The sequence below is a fragment of the Anarrhichthys ocellatus genome, unplaced genomic scaffold, assembly GCF_004355925.1.
Source record: "Anarrhichthys ocellatus isolate YVR2014 unplaced genomic scaffold, GSC_Weel_1.0 scaffold1, whole genome shotgun sequence".
NCBI classification, from domain to species: domain Eukaryota; kingdom Metazoa; phylum Chordata; class Actinopteri; order Perciformes; family Anarhichadidae; genus Anarrhichthys; species Anarrhichthys ocellatus.
The window spans coordinates 17123135-17142802 of record NW_022280031.1 but is presented as its reverse complement, the minus strand read 5'-3'; the positions used below and the strand labels follow the sequence as shown (position 1 = coordinate 17142802).

The 19668-nt window shown below is 44.1% G+C and overlaps 1 protein-coding gene across 2 annotated transcripts in view; it reads right to left on the bottom strand.

Annotated features, from left to right (window-relative positions):
• Nucleotides 1-2780: 2780 nt before the first annotated feature.
• Nucleotides 2781-19668, bottom strand: part of flnba (filamin B a) — a 61057-nt gene continuing 44169 nt past the window's right edge. The window contains exons 29-49 of one of the 2 annotated variants that reach the window (XM_031855781.1): nt 18992-19283; nt 18420-18573; nt 18112-18301; nt 17732-17979; nt 16943-17020; nt 16200-16305; nt 15420-15560; nt 14771-14899; nt 14242-14415; nt 13848-14006; nt 13096-13299; nt 12038-12190; nt 11515-11637; nt 10064-10330; nt 9545-9682; nt 9354-9469; nt 6915-7047; nt 6648-6824; nt 6285-6503; nt 5669-5878; nt 2781-4121 (exon numbers count right to left, since the gene is read on the bottom strand). In XM_031855781.1, the coding sequence (XP_031711641.1) occupies nt 3934-4121; nt 5669-5878; nt 6285-6503; nt 6648-6824; nt 6915-7047; nt 9354-9469; nt 9545-9682; nt 10064-10330; nt 11515-11637; nt 12038-12190; nt 13096-13299; nt 13848-14006; nt 14242-14415; nt 14771-14899; nt 15420-15560; nt 16200-16305; nt 16943-17020; nt 17732-17979; nt 18112-18301; nt 18420-18573; nt 18992-19283 (3599 nt within the window). In that variant the 3' untranslated portion in view covers nt 2781-3933. The remainder of the gene's footprint in view (nt 4122-5668; nt 5879-6284; nt 6504-6647; nt 6825-6914; nt 7048-9353; nt 9470-9544; nt 9683-10063; nt 10331-11514; nt 11638-12037; nt 12191-13095; nt 13300-13847; nt 14007-14241; nt 14416-14770; nt 14900-15419; nt 15561-16199; nt 16306-16942; nt 17021-17731; nt 17980-18111; nt 18302-18419; nt 18574-18991; nt 19284-19668) is intronic. The other variant, XM_031855860.1, reaches the window with a different exon arrangement.

The window sequence follows — 19668 nt, the reverse complement described above, 5'->3', positions numbered from 1 at the left end:
CATGGCTGTACTAGCTCAAAAGGGTGCTTCTACTCAATACTGAGCAAAGGGTCTGAATACTTATGACCATGTGATATTTCAGTTTTTCTTTTTTAATAAATTTGCAAAAATTTCTACATTTCTGTTTTTTTCTGTCAAGATGGGGTGCTGAGTGTACATTAATGAGAAATAAAATGAACTTTTTTGATTTTAGCAAATGGCTGCAATGAAACAGAGTGAAAAATTTAAAGGGGTCTGAATACTTTCCGTACCCACTGTATATCAGAAGGAAATATAGAATTGTATGTCTTGTATAGCATGGCATGTCACTGAAAAGTCGTAGTATTCCAATAAAATGTCATTAAAAAGTAATAGTATATGCCTCAAGAAAATATTTAAAAGTCAGAGTATAGTCCCTGACAAAAGTCTTGTCACTTATCCATTTTGTAGAAACCTGACTTTTAATTAATCCATTGGTTTTAGAAATAGCTCATATGAAAGCTGAAACCGTCCCAAATTATGTTTAATATACTAAAATAAATTTGCTTCACTGAAGAAAGATTGATCATTTAATGAACACAGAAAGGTCAGATTTTGGCAAGACAAAAGTTTTGTCGCCTACAGAGTGTAATGTGAAAATTGAACAAATAATTTATTTCAAATACAAAAATATGTTGCATAACATCAGTGAATTAAGTAGTGGTGCTGTGAGATCCATATTTAATATCTTGTATGACTTCCATGAGCTTGAAGGACTGCATCCATGCGGTTCGACAATGATTCATACAATTTACTGATGAAGTCATCAGGAATAGCAAAGAAAGCAGTCTCGCATGCCTCCCAGAGTTCATCAAGATTCTTTGGTTTCGTCTTCCATGCGTCCTCTTTCATTCTACCCCAGACATGCTCAATGATGTTCATGTCTGGTGACTGGGCTGGCCAGTCCTGGAGCACCTTGATCTTCTTCGCCTTGAGGAACTTTGATGTAGAGATGGAAGTATGCGATGGAGCACCATCCTGCTGCAAAATTTGACCCGTTTTATGGTTGGGAATGTAAGAGGTAGCTAATAATTCTTGATATTTTAGGCTATTGATATTGCCTTCCACCCTGCAAATCTCTCGCACACCCCCATACTGGATGTAACCCCAGACCATGATTTTTCCGCCACCAAACAACTGTTTTCTGGGTGAATCTCGGATCCATGCGGGCTCCAGTAGGTCTCCTGCAATATTTGCGGCGGCTGTGATGTAATTCAACCGAAGATTCATCTGAGAAATCCACCTTCTGCCACTTTTCCAGCGTCCATCCTTTTAGCAGGCTGTGGGCCTTGGCAAATGCCACACGTTTTTTTAATTGCCTTTTGTTTAGTGCTGGTTTCTGGGCACTGATTCGACCATGGAGGCCATTTTGAGACAGAGTTCTACAAACTGTCCTGGTTGACACGGGGACTTGAGGTGACCAGGCCTGGTGGAGCTCTGCTGCAGTGGAAAAGGGGCTGGCCTTGGATTTTCGAGCCAACAAACGGTCCTCCCGAGCAGTTGTCTTGCGGGGTCTGCCGGACCTGGGCTTGTCAAAAACATCTCCAGTCTCTTCAAATCTTTTTCTTATTCTTTGTACTTGACGCTGAGACACATTGAAGGTGTCAGCCACCTCAGCAGTGGATCTGGTCTTCAGCCTCTTGATAATCAACACTTTGGTCTCAGGGTGAATCTTAGGCATGTTGTCAGAGGTCAAGTTGCAGTTGATGTGAAGGTCTGGTGTGCTGGGGTTCTTTTTATACACACCCACTAATTGATTGATCAATTATTGATCACAGGTGAGGCTGTAATCTAGGATTGGGTGCATCATATGACAAGGTGACAAGACTTTTGTCTTTGCAAAAACTGACTCAGTGGGCTTTACCAAGCTGTGAACGTTAGAATGCTTTTCAGCAGTTTCGTTTGGCACCAAAACATTATTTCAAAAGCTGTTAGGATTGAAATTAGCCATTTCTTGTAAAAAAAAATTGATTACAAATATATTTGAGGGGCACTTAAGGTCAACTTCTACCCAAGCGACAAGACTTTTGTCAGGGACTGTATAGTGTGCCATGATGTCATAGTAATGAATGGCATGAAAAATCATAAAGCCATATGGACGCCATAAAAACATTTTGCTATTGAATTACCATTTTATTTATCAACCCTAACCCATAAAAGTGCCATCAAAATTGTATTAAGTCCTTATAAAATAAAAATGTCATCAAAAAGTCAGAGTATAGGATGCCATATAAATATGAAGTTTAAAGTGAAGTGTCATTAACAAGTCATAGTATAGCATATCGTGAAAAACTAATGGAAAAAGGAAGAGCATGTCATAAGAAAGTGAAAAAAAATCATAGTAAAATACATCATAAAAAAGTCAGTATGTCATATATTATAAAAGGTAAACTAAGACATAGTATTGTATGTCATGAAAAAGCCAAAGTTTTGAACATCAAGTCATAACATAGTAATATGAAGTATTTGTGTATTACAGTATTTGTGTGTAGATTGAAATGTGTCCCATATTACTACCCAAGACACCCGTCACTCACCCATTAACCGGATCACCGGACCTCCATTTCTCACCGATTCTCCCGTTTGCTTTTGTCCCCATCTTACTTTGTATAATTTCTTGGGTCGTATATGTTTTCATGTACTTGTTTTGTACTCACTTTCTTTTTCTTTAAAGAAAGTGATTCATTCTAATGGAGGTCCTTACTAAAGTTAAATGTGTAGCGCAAGATTTCAGTAACTGAAAGAAATCCAGAAGACCAAAGTCAATGTCCTTAATTCCAGTTGATTTTAATTGTCAAATGTACATCGTCTCAGGGTTTAGTTTCATATTAAAACACCCATTCCTTAATACAAAATGAGAAGTTATTTATCCCCCATACAAACATCCTCTCATCCTTTAAGTATCAAAAGTAGCAGTGATTAGGCAACAACATCCAGGTGAGATATGAAGACAGATTCTTACAGGATTCACACAAATAAAAAAAATATCTGACCTCATTTTCCAGCTCTACAAAGTTACATCAGATCTAGTCATGTGCAAAGTACAGCTGAGAACAGCGCCGAACCCAAAACTACAGCACATACTTAAGTAGTCAGTTGTACAGTGCAGGAAACAGTAGCGTGAAGAAGCAGCTTTTAGCAGTCACTGATTAGTTGTGGCGACATTCTGTACTCGTGGGATTCTGGGAGCTAAGAAATCAATAATCATCAGTAGTCGCGTACAGTTTGAGTGCAGTCCGTCCGCACGTTAAAGAGCCATCGTTACCGAAACAGAGAGACTTCCAGCTTTGTAATTGAGATGTTAAGTCGTTTGTTTCGTTCACAGCGCTTCATCATTTTGTTGTGAAAAGGCAACTGGCTGAGCAGAGACAAGTGGAAGATTCCAGAAGGATTCAGAAGCTGGTCATTGAGCCTCCTCAACCCTTCAAAGTTTGTCTCGGTCCAAACCTTTTCCAAATCCAGTTTGGACGTGCAGAGACACCGAGCTGTTACGTCGGGACATTCTCACGACGAGCAATCTCTAATTTACCAATCAAGTATAAAAACTATCGTCAAGTGCAAAATGTCTCAACAAACAGACGAGATCTTTCTTTCCCAGTCAGATCATTTTCTTTACAGCTCCAGTTTTATGCCAGAATTTTATCATTTTATCTCCCTGATTCCCTGCAGAAAATATGTCCAACTAACAGAGGACAGAGTCTCCATTTAATTCTTTTTAATTAGTGTTTTAAATGAGTGTTTTGTTTCTATTTTTTAAAGGGGGCAGTTTGGCTGATTGAGACATCTGAAAGCAAAATGTACACAACTTTATTAAGCACCTTGTTCATTGGACAGTAATTTGCAATGCAACTAATGTCCACTCAAACGGGAATGCAAAATGGTTCAGGAGGATTTGGCGGCGGGTTTCCTGGTGCATCACGGGACGCTGACGTTGAAGGGGGAGCCTGGGATGTGGTCTTCGCCCCACTTGACCACCAGGATGTAGTTGCCCCGCTCCTTCAGCATGTAGCTAACGTTGTACTGCAGGTTGCCCAAGTGTTTGATCAGGACCTCCTCGCAGGGGGTCAGAGGACCGAGGACACCCACCAGGAGCATGTTCTTACCTGGGAGGAGGATCAAAAGATGACAGGTGAAGTATCCGAACATCAATGTTGTTAAATATTATGATGATGTCCTTTTGAAACACTTTTATGATTTAAAGAAAAAGGTAATATTTATCAAAACAAGATATTCAATATCTTATTTCTTAACCTCTATAGCCCTAGCCCTATTTTTAGGCCTCTGCTCAAAAATTACATCCCCATACTCAAGAGTCCTCAGCTCTAACTACAAGGTCTATTTTAATAATTTTTATGCTAGAATACTGGTAACACTTGTGAGATGTGTTAAATTGTGTAAATATTGTGTATATGTTACTAGTTAATAACTGATGTGACTTATGGCACAGCTCAAATTGAAAAAGTTCCAGGTTCGCCTGAAAAAAAGCACTTGTATTGAACATTTTTTTTTTTTTTAAATAATGCCTGGCTTGGCCTAAAACCACGCCACAGTCATAGAACAACACGTTTTACATGTCCCCACAACATATTTTACTTCGATTGAGTGAAGCAGGCCAGCATAAATGGTCATAAAAATCAAAACTTTGATTTTCGGAACCAGCTGTTGCATTGCTGTATACTCATTTTATATACTATATAACTACATATTAACTATATATTCACTTTTCTTATCACTAAGAGTGTTCAATAATCCTAATAAAGCAGTTTGACACCATTTGGAATAATTTTGAGCAGTTATGATATGTCATATCTGTCATTCATAAATGGCTCATAATGTGTATGTGACCCTGGTATGGCCTGTGCTTGGCCGATTTATTCATGAAACACCTTTTTAGACGCGGGATAGTCCAACGGGAGCCATGCGGGGGTGTTTGAGAATCTCCCTGTCTGTTTACTGACTAAAAATCGCAAAATGCTGGGCGAACACCCCTCTACATGGATTGGTCCACCTCACAGAATCGGGTGCCATTTTGTCATTCATTCTGCCAGCGCATTGATACCAGTCACAAACACGCAGCACAACATGGCCGGCAGATCTGTGCGGAAATCGGCTGGAATAAATCCGTTTTTCATCGCCAAAACGTAAGTTTTTTTTACCAATTTTTTTTTCTCGTGACCTGTCGCTGATGTTGGCATGTATACCCATAACTTTTGAACGGTTTGAAAGAGTAATTTCGACGACGCTGCTCGTCTCCGGGTCGAATCACGCCCCTCCTGCATGTGTTCATCCGCCATGTGCGATCCTGCTCCGTGATGAGAGAGCCATAGAGTGAGCATATGTCGTCGATTTTTGGCCAAAATTATGGCAAATATTCTAGATATTTTCCAGATATGATATTAGTTCATGTGTAACTGTGTTTGCAGGGTTTACAATGGCTGGTATGATGATGTTGCGCGGACTTTTCCCGTTAATTCGATATTTAATATGTCTGGAGCATTTTTGATATTTCTTAATAAAAAGTCCATTCGGAACCACGGTACCACTCTAAACGGTCTCGCTCTGAGCCCAAATGGTCTCCGCTCGGGCTAAAGAGGTTTTAAGCAGTTCGCCGCATCTCTCACTGCTGCCGAGTGGGTGGAGTCTTCCTTACCGGCCTTGCTGCAGTCGACTGAGAAGTTGCCTCTCTGGCCCACGAAGGCCTTGCTGAGGCCGAGACCTCGGCTCGACACCTTGCTGGCGTCAGAGTCGGTCGGCCAGGGCATGGCACTCTGGGTGAAGCTGCTGCTGGACGCCCTCAACGCCGGATCCACCGTCAGGGTCGACGTCTCGCTGGCGTTGGTTACATTCACCAGCCGGGGACCTGAGAGAGGGAAATCAATCAGATGTGATCATTTTTAGTAAATCTTATTGTGGTCAAAGTTTTTCAGAGCAGGAGAGCAAAAGTTCGCTGAGTCAACAAGAACATTGAAGGCTGCCTCGTATGCTCCTGCTTTAGTTAGTGCGCTCCTTGATTATTAAAATTAGACCGATTCATAACCAGTTACAAGTTCTTCACAGTAACTTCAATATGTTACACATATTAAGATACATTTCTGCTGTAAACTACTGAATTGGAACTTGTAAAAACATTTCATTCTAGTTATCCACAGAAAGAACAGTGCAGCAAACGACTAAACAGAGATTCTACATCCATCACTAACAGCTGGTTTGTAGTTTAAGGTGGCACAGTGCAGCGAAGTGCAGCAGAGTGACGTCCACCACTTCACCTGTGACTTTGGCCTTGAAGGGACTGCCACTGATGTGGTGCGGTCCTCCGTATTTGATGCTGATCAGGTAGTTTCCAGGCGCCATGGGGGTGTACAGCACCTTGTAGCCCTCTGGGACCTCCTTGCAGTCCATCTTTACCTTGGACGGCCCCTCGATGGTCACGGCCAAGGCCCCGGGGCCCGCCTTAGTGTTGTTAATGGTGAACTCTGACTGGCTACCTGCAAGATAGATTTAAAAAAAAAAAAAAATAGCAGTGGTTGTCATGGTGTTGTGGTCCTTTTGGTAAATTTCAATTAATTATTTGGTCTTTAATAAGAATATTCTTATTTTGTTATGTATTAACGGACAGACGGGTAACCCACCTGTCGTGCCTCTCTCCAGTCCAGCTCCATAGGCCGAGACCAGACCGGGCTCTCCAGTCTGTCCTGGTTCTCCGACTCGGACCTGGAAAGGACTTCCTGGGATGTGAGAGCCGTTGAACTTCACGTCGATGGTGTGGACACCGTTCTCTCTGGGGATGAACCGGATAGCGTACTTGTCTGGGGGACAAGACGGAGGATTTGGTTACCTGAAGTCCAGATATCTGGTGAAGTCGCCTTGAAAACAGTTTAAAAAACACACACACACACCTTGTTCCAGCTCCGTGACGACACACTCCTCCAGAGCTCCAGAGGGGCTGTGGACTTTGGCTTCCATCTTGCCCTGCGCTCCGTTCAGACGCACTGCAAAGGATGCTGGGTGATTCACCTTCAGACCAGACTCCTAACGAGGTCACACACACACACACACACACACACACACACACACACACTCACTCAGTCAGTCAGTCAGTGTGCAGGGAACGGACAGTTTAGATGATGAGGTAACACTTCAAAACACAATCACACTTTTAAGGAGGAGAGTGAACTAAACAGTTTTCTGTGCTCTCATCCTCTCCAGGTTTCTTATTTACCGTCTTCTCTTCTCACCTGAGCTCCTGTTGGTGCAGCTTCAGCAGACAGAGGCAGACAGAGTTAAACACATCGACACTACAGTCTTTAAAAGGGTTTAAACTCCAGGTCAACTCAGTGCTTTTTGTGTTTGTTATGTTATTACTGTGAACATATATAGCATTTTCATTATTGTGTTATTGTTTTCTCTTCTCTGCATTTCCATCATTTACTTAGATATCCGACTACTGACTAAGTGTAAAAAACATGAAAAGGAGTCTGGATTGCTGAAGTAAATTGTATGTGAAAAATAAATGTTCAATAAATAAATATTTCACATAAAAGGTTTATTTCAAAAAGTAAGTAAATTGGCTGCAATCTGCAACCTCCCCACTAGATGGCTCTAAATCCTTCACACTGCACCTTTAAGACAGCACTACTGACTCTGGCGACTGTGCGATAAGACTCAGATCTAACCATCACACCAGAGCGCTGCAGACTGAACAGAGAAGAGGTTCGTCTACAGACAAGAAACTAACGACAGTCAGCAGGAGGTCTGTTGTGGCACGCCTCGGTCTGCTGGAACTAGGCAACCCAGGAGCCGACGACGGTGACGGTGATGATGATGCTGATGAAGGTGATGCTGCTGTTAAAAAGCCTTTAAATGAAACACAAGAGAAACACCAGCAGTTCCACACCAGACAGAGGAGGGATGACCAGAGCCAGGCAAAGCGGTCCAGAGAGGGAAGAGTTCCTGACCAAATTTAATACCAATGTTTGTGGATGAAATCGTCTTATTAAATTACATGTTGTCTGTAGGAGCCATTTTATCTGATACGCACCATGCCGTCAACTCTCTCCAATCAGACGGAGCCCTCGCTGTTTGGCCATCGTCTGATTGGTCAGAATCCACGCGCATAGAGTGAGGTTAATAAGACTTGTGCTGCCGTAACACTGCACTTTAAACTGTCACGATCATCACTTTTGTTTTTTATTATTGGTGCTTTTTGTAGTCAGTTCAATGTTCATTTTATTCATAATCCCACAACCAGTTTGTTGAATTTTAACAGTATACTGAAAGCAGCAGAAGTACACTTTAATATCCATTTAAAATATCGTTAATGATATTCAACAACATTATCACATATTTTCCTGATATCATGCAGCCCTAATGAAAAGTATCGAAATAATAAATGATTTCATAAATATTAATGGAACAAATATGTTGTCCAAATGGAAAGGGTTCATTGTAGATTAAAAACAATTACCCCATTCAATTATTAGTCGACTAAAACGATTCTTAAAAACTAAAATAATCAGTTAATTGTTTATTTATCAAACAAAAACATCGATTAATCTTCAGTTCCAGCTTTTTTATTTTCTACAGGATTGTAAATTGAATTTCTTTGAGGGTTTTTGGTTAGTTCAACAATTTAAGACATCGCTTTTATGTATTTTTGTTTTACAGTTTGCTGACATATTATATAATAAATTACATAATTCGTCAATAATGAAAATAGCTGTTGGACAGAGCCTTAGTTCATCCTTAAGAATGTGTCCATAAAAGGACGAAGGACGAATCCTTTCCCTTCACGGTTTCCTTTGGAGCCTCTCTCAGACCAAAGCGTGAACTTCACACAGAGTCAGTGTGTTTGCCTGGCTGTGGTCACATCCATGAGGCCAGTTGCATAAAGAAAATGTAAATACTTTTACCTGATTATCTGTACGAATGCAAGGGTTCGACTGATGTGGGCTATTTAAGGGCGACGCTTAGCCTGATGTCAAATATCCTAATGTTTATATTAAAATGACAAACTCAGTTAAAAAGTATTGAGTTCCAGAAGTTTCTTTTTGTTCTGAAAACATGTTTGGACTCATTAATTCATATTACAGCTCACTGATTAACTGTGTTGAGTCAGTTCTGATCCTTCAAGTGGATTTCAGGACAGTATTGGGTTTAAGCTCGCCATAAGTTTGCGCCCAATGTCAATAAACCAAACCAGTCGAACCATCACACCCCGATCATCTTCTCCGCACTGGAGTAAAATCGATCTTTGCTCATTTTTATGCAACTGTGCCCCAGAGCCCTTTAGCAAGGCAGGGCCCGGCTGGGTGTGGAGGTGTCTCCTCGTGCCTCACCTGAAGACCGGTAACAGTGAGGCGGCGGGCGTCGTTCGCTGGAGCAACAACAGGAACGAGGTAAGGGCTGTCGGGGATGTGCTGGTCGTTGAACTTCACCGAAACCTCGTAGTCACCTGGAGAGGAGGAGGAGACAGCGTCATCGATGAACAATCATCAGGGCGAACTCTGTGTGTCTGTGTTTTCTCTACCGGGGTCCTGAGCGATGTAAGAGACGCCGCAGGAGCCGTCTTTGCGGTCGTCGAAGAAGATCTCCGCCCTGCTGGGTCCCTCCACAGCGATGGACAGACCGCCGGCGCCGGCCTCCCTCGTCCAGATACTGAACTCAGCTGAAGAGAGAGAGACGGAAAGCTGAAGAAAAATCCAAATCCACAACACAGAGCTTTTTCTTACAGATCGGGTCAGCCCGTCTCTACATTTGGTTTGTCATCCTAAATGTAGTGAAAAAATTATATTATTAAAGCAGATAATACAAGATGTAGGACAGAGCAATGCATACATACAGGCAATATGAAAAATATGCGTTTTGAGTTGATGTTTAAAACTGTCCACCGAGTCAGTAAGTCTAAGATTTTAAATATAAATCTTTAAAAACAACAATTTTTAAATAGCTCATTAACTACCTAAAACACCCAGACACAGTTTTTAGCAAACATTACTCTACCAGGATGGGTGTGTGTGTGTGTGTGTGTGTGTGTGTGCGCGTGTACCTGGCTCTCCTGCCTGTGCTCCCTCCAGTCCCGGACCTCCCGCTCTCACCTTGGCGGCGCCGCCCTCTCCCAGGGGCCCCACAGTAAACTGGAAGGGGCTGCCCGGCACGTGCACACCCCTATACCTCACACTCACGCTGTGCACGCCCATCTCCGTGGGCACGAAGCGCACGCAGTAGGTGTCGTTACCCGCTGCGACCAGCTCCGCAGGCTGACGGGCGCCGGAGGGGGCCGTGACCTCGGCAGTGACGTCCTGCATGTCGATTGCTGCAAAAGACAGGCCGACAGTTTTGATACCTTTCTGTGTGTTCATATATATGTTTAGGCTAAAATTTGGGGTGGTAGTGATGAGAAAGAAGGAGACGACGAGGAGAGAAAAAAGGAGCAGCCGCAACTTAATAAAGCATGTCATGTTGCAAACCTTGTGCTGCCAAGCCAGCTTTCTTTATTTATTTTTTCCTCGGGCTACAACGCACCCTCCACCCTGGCACCGCCCGCCGAGCAGCGGGAATCAACGACCCAAACACCCCTCGCTGCCCTCGTCCCCCCCCGCCAGCACCACACCGGAGAGGCCGGAGATGAGGCGCACGTGCCCAGGGGAGAGGCTCCGATCCCGGGCAACCGCAGAGCAACGAATCCTGCAACTGCTGGATCTGCCAGACCACCGGAGGGAGCAGTAGGAGCGGAAGGAGGTGTGAGAAAGGAGCTGCCGAGACAAGGCGAGGAGGAACCAGCTCACTGGAGGGAGAAGAGGATGAAAAAGGAGGACACAAGTAGAGAAGGAAGAGAGAGGGATAGAAGGCAGAGGAGAAGATAAGGAGATGCTGAGGAGGAAAAGAGGGAGACAGGATGGAAGAAAAGAAAGTGGATTATGACAAAAGAAAAGAAAGAAACAAGAAGACAGACAAAAAAAGGACAGAAAAAGAAGAACAATGAGATAGAAGGAGAACAATACAGATAAAAGGCAGAAGTGTAAAAATAGAGAAGTAAAAGACAGAAGGAGGCAGATTGAGACAAAGGGAAGGATGGAAAAAGAGGGAAAGAAAGAAAAGAGATCAAGAAAGGACAAAAGACAAAGCTGACAGATTACAGTCGATACAGAACAGCAGTGAGAAACGAAGAGAAACCACAGAAATGTCAGAGCTTCAGAGAGGAAACAGTTTGAGAAACAAAGGAGGAGCAGCTCTGATGACGCAGGATGTTTTCAGTCCGAACGTCGTCTTCAGATGTCAGAAGGTCCGTGACACATCGAGGCTTAACGAGTTCAGGACCCGCTCACTTTAACCTGAAGGGTTTTTTAATTGACGGAACAACCAAACACTCACTGCTGTTAACGTCCGAGACGTTTACAGGTGATGGATGAGACCAAAGCCACAGCGGTCCAAGTGTTAGCTTCAAGATTAGCCAGGTTAGAAAGTGTGTGTGTGTGTGTGTGTGTGTGTGTGCTGTACCTGGTATCTTCAGACTGAGGTCACACACACTCCCCACGCTGGAAACAGACGCCGCCTTCTGTCGTCGGGTGATGCTCTCCCGGATACGACCCTCTCCCGTCACCCGCACTGTGAACGGACTTCCTGTTGATGAACACACGCACACCTTAAATTATCCTCTGAAAAGACGTATCCCATTATGGTTCATTAAAAACCTACTCCAGAATGTGGAAACTCCAAAAGTGTCAAATATTTTGTTTACTTTTAAGTTTAACTGCTGGATGCGATATCTGTTCGTTTTGATAATTTAGTTTTACCAACAGCCCAACTTGCTTTTATTTTTAGCAGATGATCCGACTCTGAAGGGTCTTCATTAAAATGTCACACAGAACAGCAACATTAGTTTTAATCCTATAAATACGGTTTTCTGGAAAAAACCTGCACTTCAAATACCACCAATATGATTTTACCTCGAAGTGACTTTGAATCAATAACTTGTTTTCTAGAGAAAGAATCTACAATAATTGTATCATTTCTTTTTTACCCGGTACGTGTTCCTCTGCAAAGCGGATTGAGACGATGTAGTTTCCTGGTTCAGTGGGACAGTAGGTGACTCTACACGTCCCGTCCTCAACGTCATCCGTCTGGATGTCCACCTTACTGGGACCTTCGATGGCCAGAGCCAGGCCGCCATAACCTGCACACACACACACACACACACACACACACACACACACACAGAGACGTGAAGCTAACACTGGACCACTAATGAATAGAATAAAAGCCAAATACTTATTTTATACGTTTATTTTTATTATAATTATTTGTTATAATTAGATCTGCTTATATACAGTGTCTTATGTGTTTTTATATTTATACACACAGTTCTCATTTTATTTCGCTCCAATTTGACTGTTTTACCATTTTAACATGATCAATTTATTGCGTGTTGTATTTTATATATTTACTCATTTGTTCTTTACTTTGTTTGGTGTGCATTAGTCTCTTCATTCCATTTTCGTCTTGTTTTCATATTGTCAATTGTTTGTAAGGCACTTTGAATTGCATTTGATTAGTTAAAGAAAACTTGATTGATTAAACACAAGACAGAGTCTGCAGCCACGCTAGCAGCTCTGTGAGATTGTAGACGCAGTATAATGTCTACCACGTTCCACATCTTAGCGTGCTAACACGCTAACGTTTAATAAATAACACTGAACACAAAATGGTGCCGACGATGGCGCAAGATGAAACAATTTCAGAGGAGCATCAAAGTTATTATAATTAATCCAGAGATTAACATTAATGTCTGAACCAAATTTTCATGATAATTCATCCAAAGGAGACATTTCAATCTTAACCACAAATGTCAACCTCATGGTGGCACTACAGGAAAATGAGGGGATCTCTAAAGTCAGAGGGATTCATCCTCTGGGGAACGTGAATGAAAATACCAGATTTCCTGGCAATGCATCAAATAACTATCTGAAGTAGAACTAGACTGAATTATCAGTCTGCCAATGATAGTTTAACTTCAAATATAGTTACAAGTCATGTCGTAGCATTTAAATAATACAGCTGTTGGAAGCCCTCCATACTGACCGGCATCCCGCGTGTCGACCGCGAAGCTGGAGTTGTTGAAGGTGGTTCCCTGGACGAGGCCGTCGCCGTGAGCTTTGACTTGACTGGCGTCGCCGATCTCAGACTGGACGACCATGATGGTGATGGGACTGTTGGCGATGTGATGGCCGTTCTTCAGGATGCTGACTCGGTGTTCACCCACCTCACGGGGGATGAAGGAGATACCTGGGAGGAGGAGGAGGAAGAAGAGGGAGGAGATTGATCATTTTACCAAGGAGATGAAAGGTGGAAGAGGAAGAGATGGGGCAAACATGGAGAGACAGGAAACAGAAGGGGGAGGAAGAATAGAGAAAGGGATGAGGAAGAGAAGAGGAAGGAAGGAAGGAGAGAAAGAAAACAGTAAGAGGGGAAGTCAAGTGGAAGGAAGGAAGGATGGAAGGAGAGAGAGGAAACAAGGGGGTGATGAGGAAGAGAAAAGGAAGGAAGGAAATTGACAAAACAGGAGGAGGAGGAAGAAAAGACAAGGAGGTGAGGAAGAGATGAAGAAGGAAGGAGAGTGGAAGTAAAAAGCAAGAATATGGAGAAGGAAAAGTACAAAGAGGAGGAAGAAAAAGGGGATAAATAAAAGGAAGAAGAGGAAGTAGAGAAATTGAAGACAGGAAGGAGAGAGCGATAAATTTGAAAATGAAGAAAAACCAGGTTAAGGGAACAGATTCAAATGAATGTTTTCATGTTTTTATTTGTGTGTGTATGTATTTGCGTGTGCGTGTTACCGATGTGGTTGTTGGCCATCCTCTTCAGCAGGCAGGGCTCGTCGCGGCCGGACGGCGACACGATGCTGGCCGTCAGCAGGCTCAGGTCCGTCTCGTTGATGTCCAGAGAGAAATCTGCCGCCGAGCCCAGTTTGACCTGAGAGCGCCGCTGGTTGTCCTCTGAAAACATTTCACACAGAAGGTGAGACACCGCCGTTCACCGGGACGTCAAACATTACGTCTGTTAGGAACTTAAAGTGAACCAATTTCACCTCCTTCCAGAGTACAAGAATACGTTTGGAGGGTAGAAATGAGAATAAATTACTTCTCATTAAGGATGTATTTGCTCCTGTAAAGGCTTTAGATTATTGATCATTAATAATCAGTCTGCTCATGTGTCGGCGTGGACTCTGACCGGTGATCCTGGCGGTGAACGGGCTGCCGGCGATGTGCTTGTTGTTGTATTTGACCAGAATGTTGTAGTCTCCGGGCAGAGTGGGCATGTAGCTGACGCTGCACGTCCCGTCCTTGTTGTCCACACAGCTGATGTCCGCTTTGGACGGACCCTCGATGGCCAAGTCCAGACCCCCTGGAGGGACATACAGACAGACAGACACACACACACACACACACACACACACACACAGATAAATAGACAGAAACAGGATTAAATATTTACAAAGAGAATAAACTCCTTGTGCCAAAACAGACAGTTCAGACACTACCATCTTATTATTGCAGCCTCTACAATGTATGGATTTGCCGTTTTTCTCCGTTTTATGCCGGTTGTTCTCAACCATGGAACCATAAGAGGGACTTTTCTGATCATAAGTTTCACTTCCTCCACAATTATCTCCAAAAATGTAAGAATACTGGTCTTAATCATATCTAATAACCAACATCTTTTCAGATGACTGAGCTCTGCTCCCTCGTAGCTAACGTACCTTCAGAGGCGTCCTCCGTGAAGACGGTGAACGTGGCCACCTTGTTGGCGATGCCGTAGCTCAGACCTGGACCGTAGGCTGTGACATTGGGACTGCTGGCGTGGTTCACATAGAACTGGAGGGGAGACTCTGCAACACACAAAGATCAGTACAACAAAAAGCATTAAAATCACAGGTAAAGTAGTCTTCAGACTTCAGTGTACTCTGGCTCTGCTTTCTAACTTTTGGTGAGGGTCCTTTTCTCCGTTTCAACATGTGTGCACAAAGCCGGCTCCCTAAAGAAATGGATTCCCCAGTTTGATGTGGAAGAACCAGACTGGTCTACAAAGAGCCTGGAGCTCAACCACAGCCAACACCTTAGGGATGAACTATGAGCCGGAACTTATCAGCAAACATCAGCGTAGGACGTCACTGGTGCTCTCTCTTGTTCAACATCTGGTGGAAAACCTTCCCAGATGAGTGGAGGCTGTTATAGCAGGTGGGACGTTTTATACATGAACTCCTCAATGTCTCAAGTCTGGGATCCAAAATGGGGGATTGCTCTCTTAATCACTGCACTGCTCCTTCTGGAAACCTAGTGTCTTCCATTTCACCTCTCTAACTAAACCCCATTGTGTGTGTGTGTGTGTGTGTGTGTGTGTGTACTGACCTGGGATGTGAGTGCCGTTGTATTTGATGTGCATCTCGTGCAGGCCGGCCTCGGTGGGCGAGTACTGCACTGTGACCGTCCCGTCCTGGTTGTCCGAGATCACCGGTTGAGCCGATTTACCTGAAGGCATCAGCACCTCACCTGAGGGAGGGAGGGAGGGAGGGAGGGAGGAGAGAGTTAGAGACACAAAAATTCTGTTCATATTTCTATTTGACTTTTCTGTCATTATTAGAGTTGACAAAGGAGATATCTGCACGCTTAAATCTATGCAGTGTGCACTTTATTTGATTTTTCTGAGCTTGTGGTCGTTTCTCTTTTATTAGTTTGTATTTTTTTCTTAAGGTGGAGCGGTTGGTATCTTGCATTATCCACTTATTGTTAGGTTAAAAAGGGTTTTGTTTTCTGAATGTTTGCAGCACGGCTCATATATCTCTCTCTCTGTCGCTGAAATATCTCATCAACTAATGGACGCATTGCCAAAATCTTTTCATGGTTCCCTGGGGATGAATCTCAAAGACTTTGGTGATTCACCTACTTTTCCTAGATCACCACCATGAGCTGACCGTTGTTGTTTTAAGTGAATTGTCTCAACAACTATTGGATGTATTGTATACATTTTGTTCATGTGTCCCTTCAGGATGAAGAACGACATTGTGAACTTAAATCTCGCTGCATCATCGGGTCAAAATGTTAATTTGTTCTATAGTTGTTCAAACCTTAATAACTACTGAAGTTCCCATCAGCGTCAGCTGTGCTTCTGCACTGATGCTTCACTCTCACCTGTGATTTCTCCCTTCTTGAAGGAGAAAGGAATCACCATGTCGAACGGTCTGAAGCCGCTTCCATTGATGCTGCTGCTGTTTGGCTCGTAGTTGTCTGAGGTCACCTGGAGAAGACAGACGCAGACAGAGATTAACGAATCTATCCAGCACTGAAAACAACTTCCTGTGCTTCTCCGCGACCTGCGTTAGAAAACATGCTGCTGCTGCATCCAAGCCCCGCCCACACGAGCGGCATCCTGGGAAGTGTAGTGCGAAGGAGCAGAGAAAAAGAAGGATGATGACTGTGATGCAGCCACAGAGATGAAGAGTGCACTGAGGAAGATGAGAGAGAGAGAAACCACCACAACAAAGCCTGGAGGAAACAATAAATAAAGTCCTCAAACACAAGAAGCAACACCTTCCGCAAAACACATCTCGCAGACACAAAAGTTGTTAGAGGTTTGCTGCGATCCCATTGGCTGAGACAAGAAGAGAAGCAATGACATGGAGGAGAAGCGGGCGAGCGAGCGAGAGAGAGGCGAAGCTTTAACCTGAAGCCACCGGCAAGAGAGGAGCAGTGTGTGTGTGCGTGCGTAAGTGTGTGTGTGTAGGTGTGTTTACCATGTGTTATCTTAAAGGGATAATTCACCCAAATCACAAATACAGCATGTTCAATGAGGTAAACTTCAGTGTGTTTGAAAGTGTGCGTGTGTGCTTGTGTTTGAATGTGTGTGTACGTATGTGTGTGTGTGTTGGGGGTACCCAGGGCTGGGAGCCAGCTCCGGGAGTGGCCCGTTGTCCAGGCATCCGCTCTTGGATTATGGGTACCTCATCAGTAGCCTGAAGACACGACAATAAGGGTTAAAATCTGACCTCACACACACACACACACACACACACACACACACACACACACACACACACACACACACACAGGCTAAGGTTTTGATGGCAAACACTGCTGTGGCATCGTGGGTAAATCTGTAAACTGAAGGTATGAGGTCAAAAAGTTAATCTTCAACCAACTCAATTATTAAACTTAAACTGCATCAGATGATTTTTTTGGCCACTTTGCTATCATTGTGTGGTGATGCAGTTTATGTTCACAGTTATGGATTACACAACTCATGCAAGTTTTAAGAGTCGGCATATTTGTGTTTCATGATGTTGACATGAATAAAAACCAGCAGCTGCCTGGAGAGACAAGAAAAATACACTTTTCAAACATTTAAAACCCCTAGAGAAAGTAAGATGTGTTGTTAATAGAGGTGTCTTCCGTTCACAGATGGGGCGACCGCCAATCAGAGGATCGGCGGTTCGATTCCCCGGCTCCGCTAGTCGTATGTCGATGTGTCCTTGAGCAAGACACTTTAACCCAAAACAAAATTGCTCCCGTAGCTGTGCCTACGGCCTAATGTGATAGAATCTGAATTGTAAGTCGCTTTGGATAAAAGCGTCTGCTAAATGACTAATGTAATGACATGAACCCATTTTGGATCCCTAATCAGAGGGCAATAAACCCCACGATGAACACGATTCTGTCTCCCTCACCATGACTTTGAAGGGGCTGCGTGGGACGTTTTCCCCTCCGAAGCGGACGTAGATGACGTAGTTCCCGGGTGCCGGCGCCGTGTAGAAGATGTCGAAGGTGCCGTCCTCGTTCTCCAGCACCTCGGCCTCCACCTCGCTGCCATCGGGCTGAACCACGACGCAGCTCACCTTCCCTTTCCCAGCAGCCTTTGCGTTCACCACCAGGCCCAGCTCCTCGCCGATGGTCACCGTGGGACCCACGCCTGGACCTGGGGCGGGGAGGAGGACATGTTATCAGATTTGATTTATTGCCCCCAAATCTTTTTTTAAAATGTATTTATTCATTCATATATTTATTTATTCATGCTCTCTGGGAAACATCGTCATCCGAGGTCACGTACCCGTGACGGTGCACTTGCTGGCGTCTCCGGTTGCCGTGGCGCGGACTCTATAGGGCGAGGCAGGGATGTCGTCACCGCCGTACTTTATGACGATGGTGTACCGGCCGGCGCGGTCGGGGATGTAAGACGCGCCGTATGTACCGTCGCCGTTGTCATGAATACTGGGCTGCTTAGGTTTACCATCCTGGTCCTGGAGTGGAAGGAGGACAGACAGTTTGAATGAGACTTCCTGTTTTTCCCCATTTGTGCATACAATAAAGTGTGTGTGTGTGTGTGTGTGTGTGTGTGTGTGTGTGTGTGTGACTGACGGTGATGAGCACGCTCAGTTGGCCCTGGCCGGCGTCCTTGGTGTCGATGTTGAACTCAACGGGGAAGCTGGCGGGGACGCCACTGGTCAGCCCGGGGCCGCTGGCTCGCACTTTACTGGCATCGTGAGTGGGCAGAACCCGAAACTTGAAGGGACTGAAGAGACCACAGACAGTTACTACAGACACTGATCCTCGGGGACAACAGCACTGTGCTGACGTGCTCCTGAGCAAGGCACTCAAACACGTGGATTTCCTGTTTGTCAGTTGTCTTTAGTTGACAAACTATTTGACTTGATCATAAAGTAAATAGAAATATTCTTTTTCCTACAGACTTGAATTTCAAGAATCACTGCTCAGAAATACTAAATATTTTCCTCTCAAATTTCCCCCACTACAGTTTGAGTTTTCAATAAAAAGTCTAAATATAGCTTAAAGTCAGAATGTAAAAATCTTTGAGACACCTTCTGCTGTCTCAAAGAAATGTATACAACAAAAAATAAACGCATACGAATTCCTACAAAACTTTTCCCAGATTTTCTCCTGAACTTTAGTACTTCTGTACTGCTCAGCACCTGCGGGGGACGTCCTCCTCTGCGTACTTGACGGCCACAGAGTACGGTCCCTCCACAGACGGAGTGTAGGACACCAGGTGAGTCCCGTCCCCGTTGTCCGTCACCTCCACGGGCTCTGCCATGCCTTTAGGAGCGGAGACGGCCACGGCCAGCGGGGCCACGCCGGCCTTCCTGCAGTCCACAGTGAAGGATTGTGGGATATTGGCCCTGACCCCAGACCCCACACCGGGCCCAGACACCTTGACCTTACTGGAGTCCACTGTATCCTTCACTGGGACTTTGAATGGACTTCCTGGAAGTAACAGGAAGAGGAATTATTAGCCTATCAGCTAATTGCAGTTGCTCTTGAAAGTTTATGGTGCCGTTCCAGTCTTCACGTGGTTTCTGGGTAATGTGGTTTGTGCATCCTGAAGCTCTGTGTGCCTCCAGCTGCCTTCACACAGCCCAAACCACACAGCAACAGCTGTCAATGCAAGGCGTCGAACAAGGGAACACACTGAGCTGTTTCCTGAACAAAGTCAATTAAACAGAGCTGCGGCTTTTTTAAAACTTCAACCACATCTTTAAAACATTAAACAGAAACACTCTCCGCTTCTTTTATCAGCCAATAACATCACCGACACCTTTTAACATGAACTGAAAAACTCTGAGCACATGTTTTAAATGTTATACGGGAA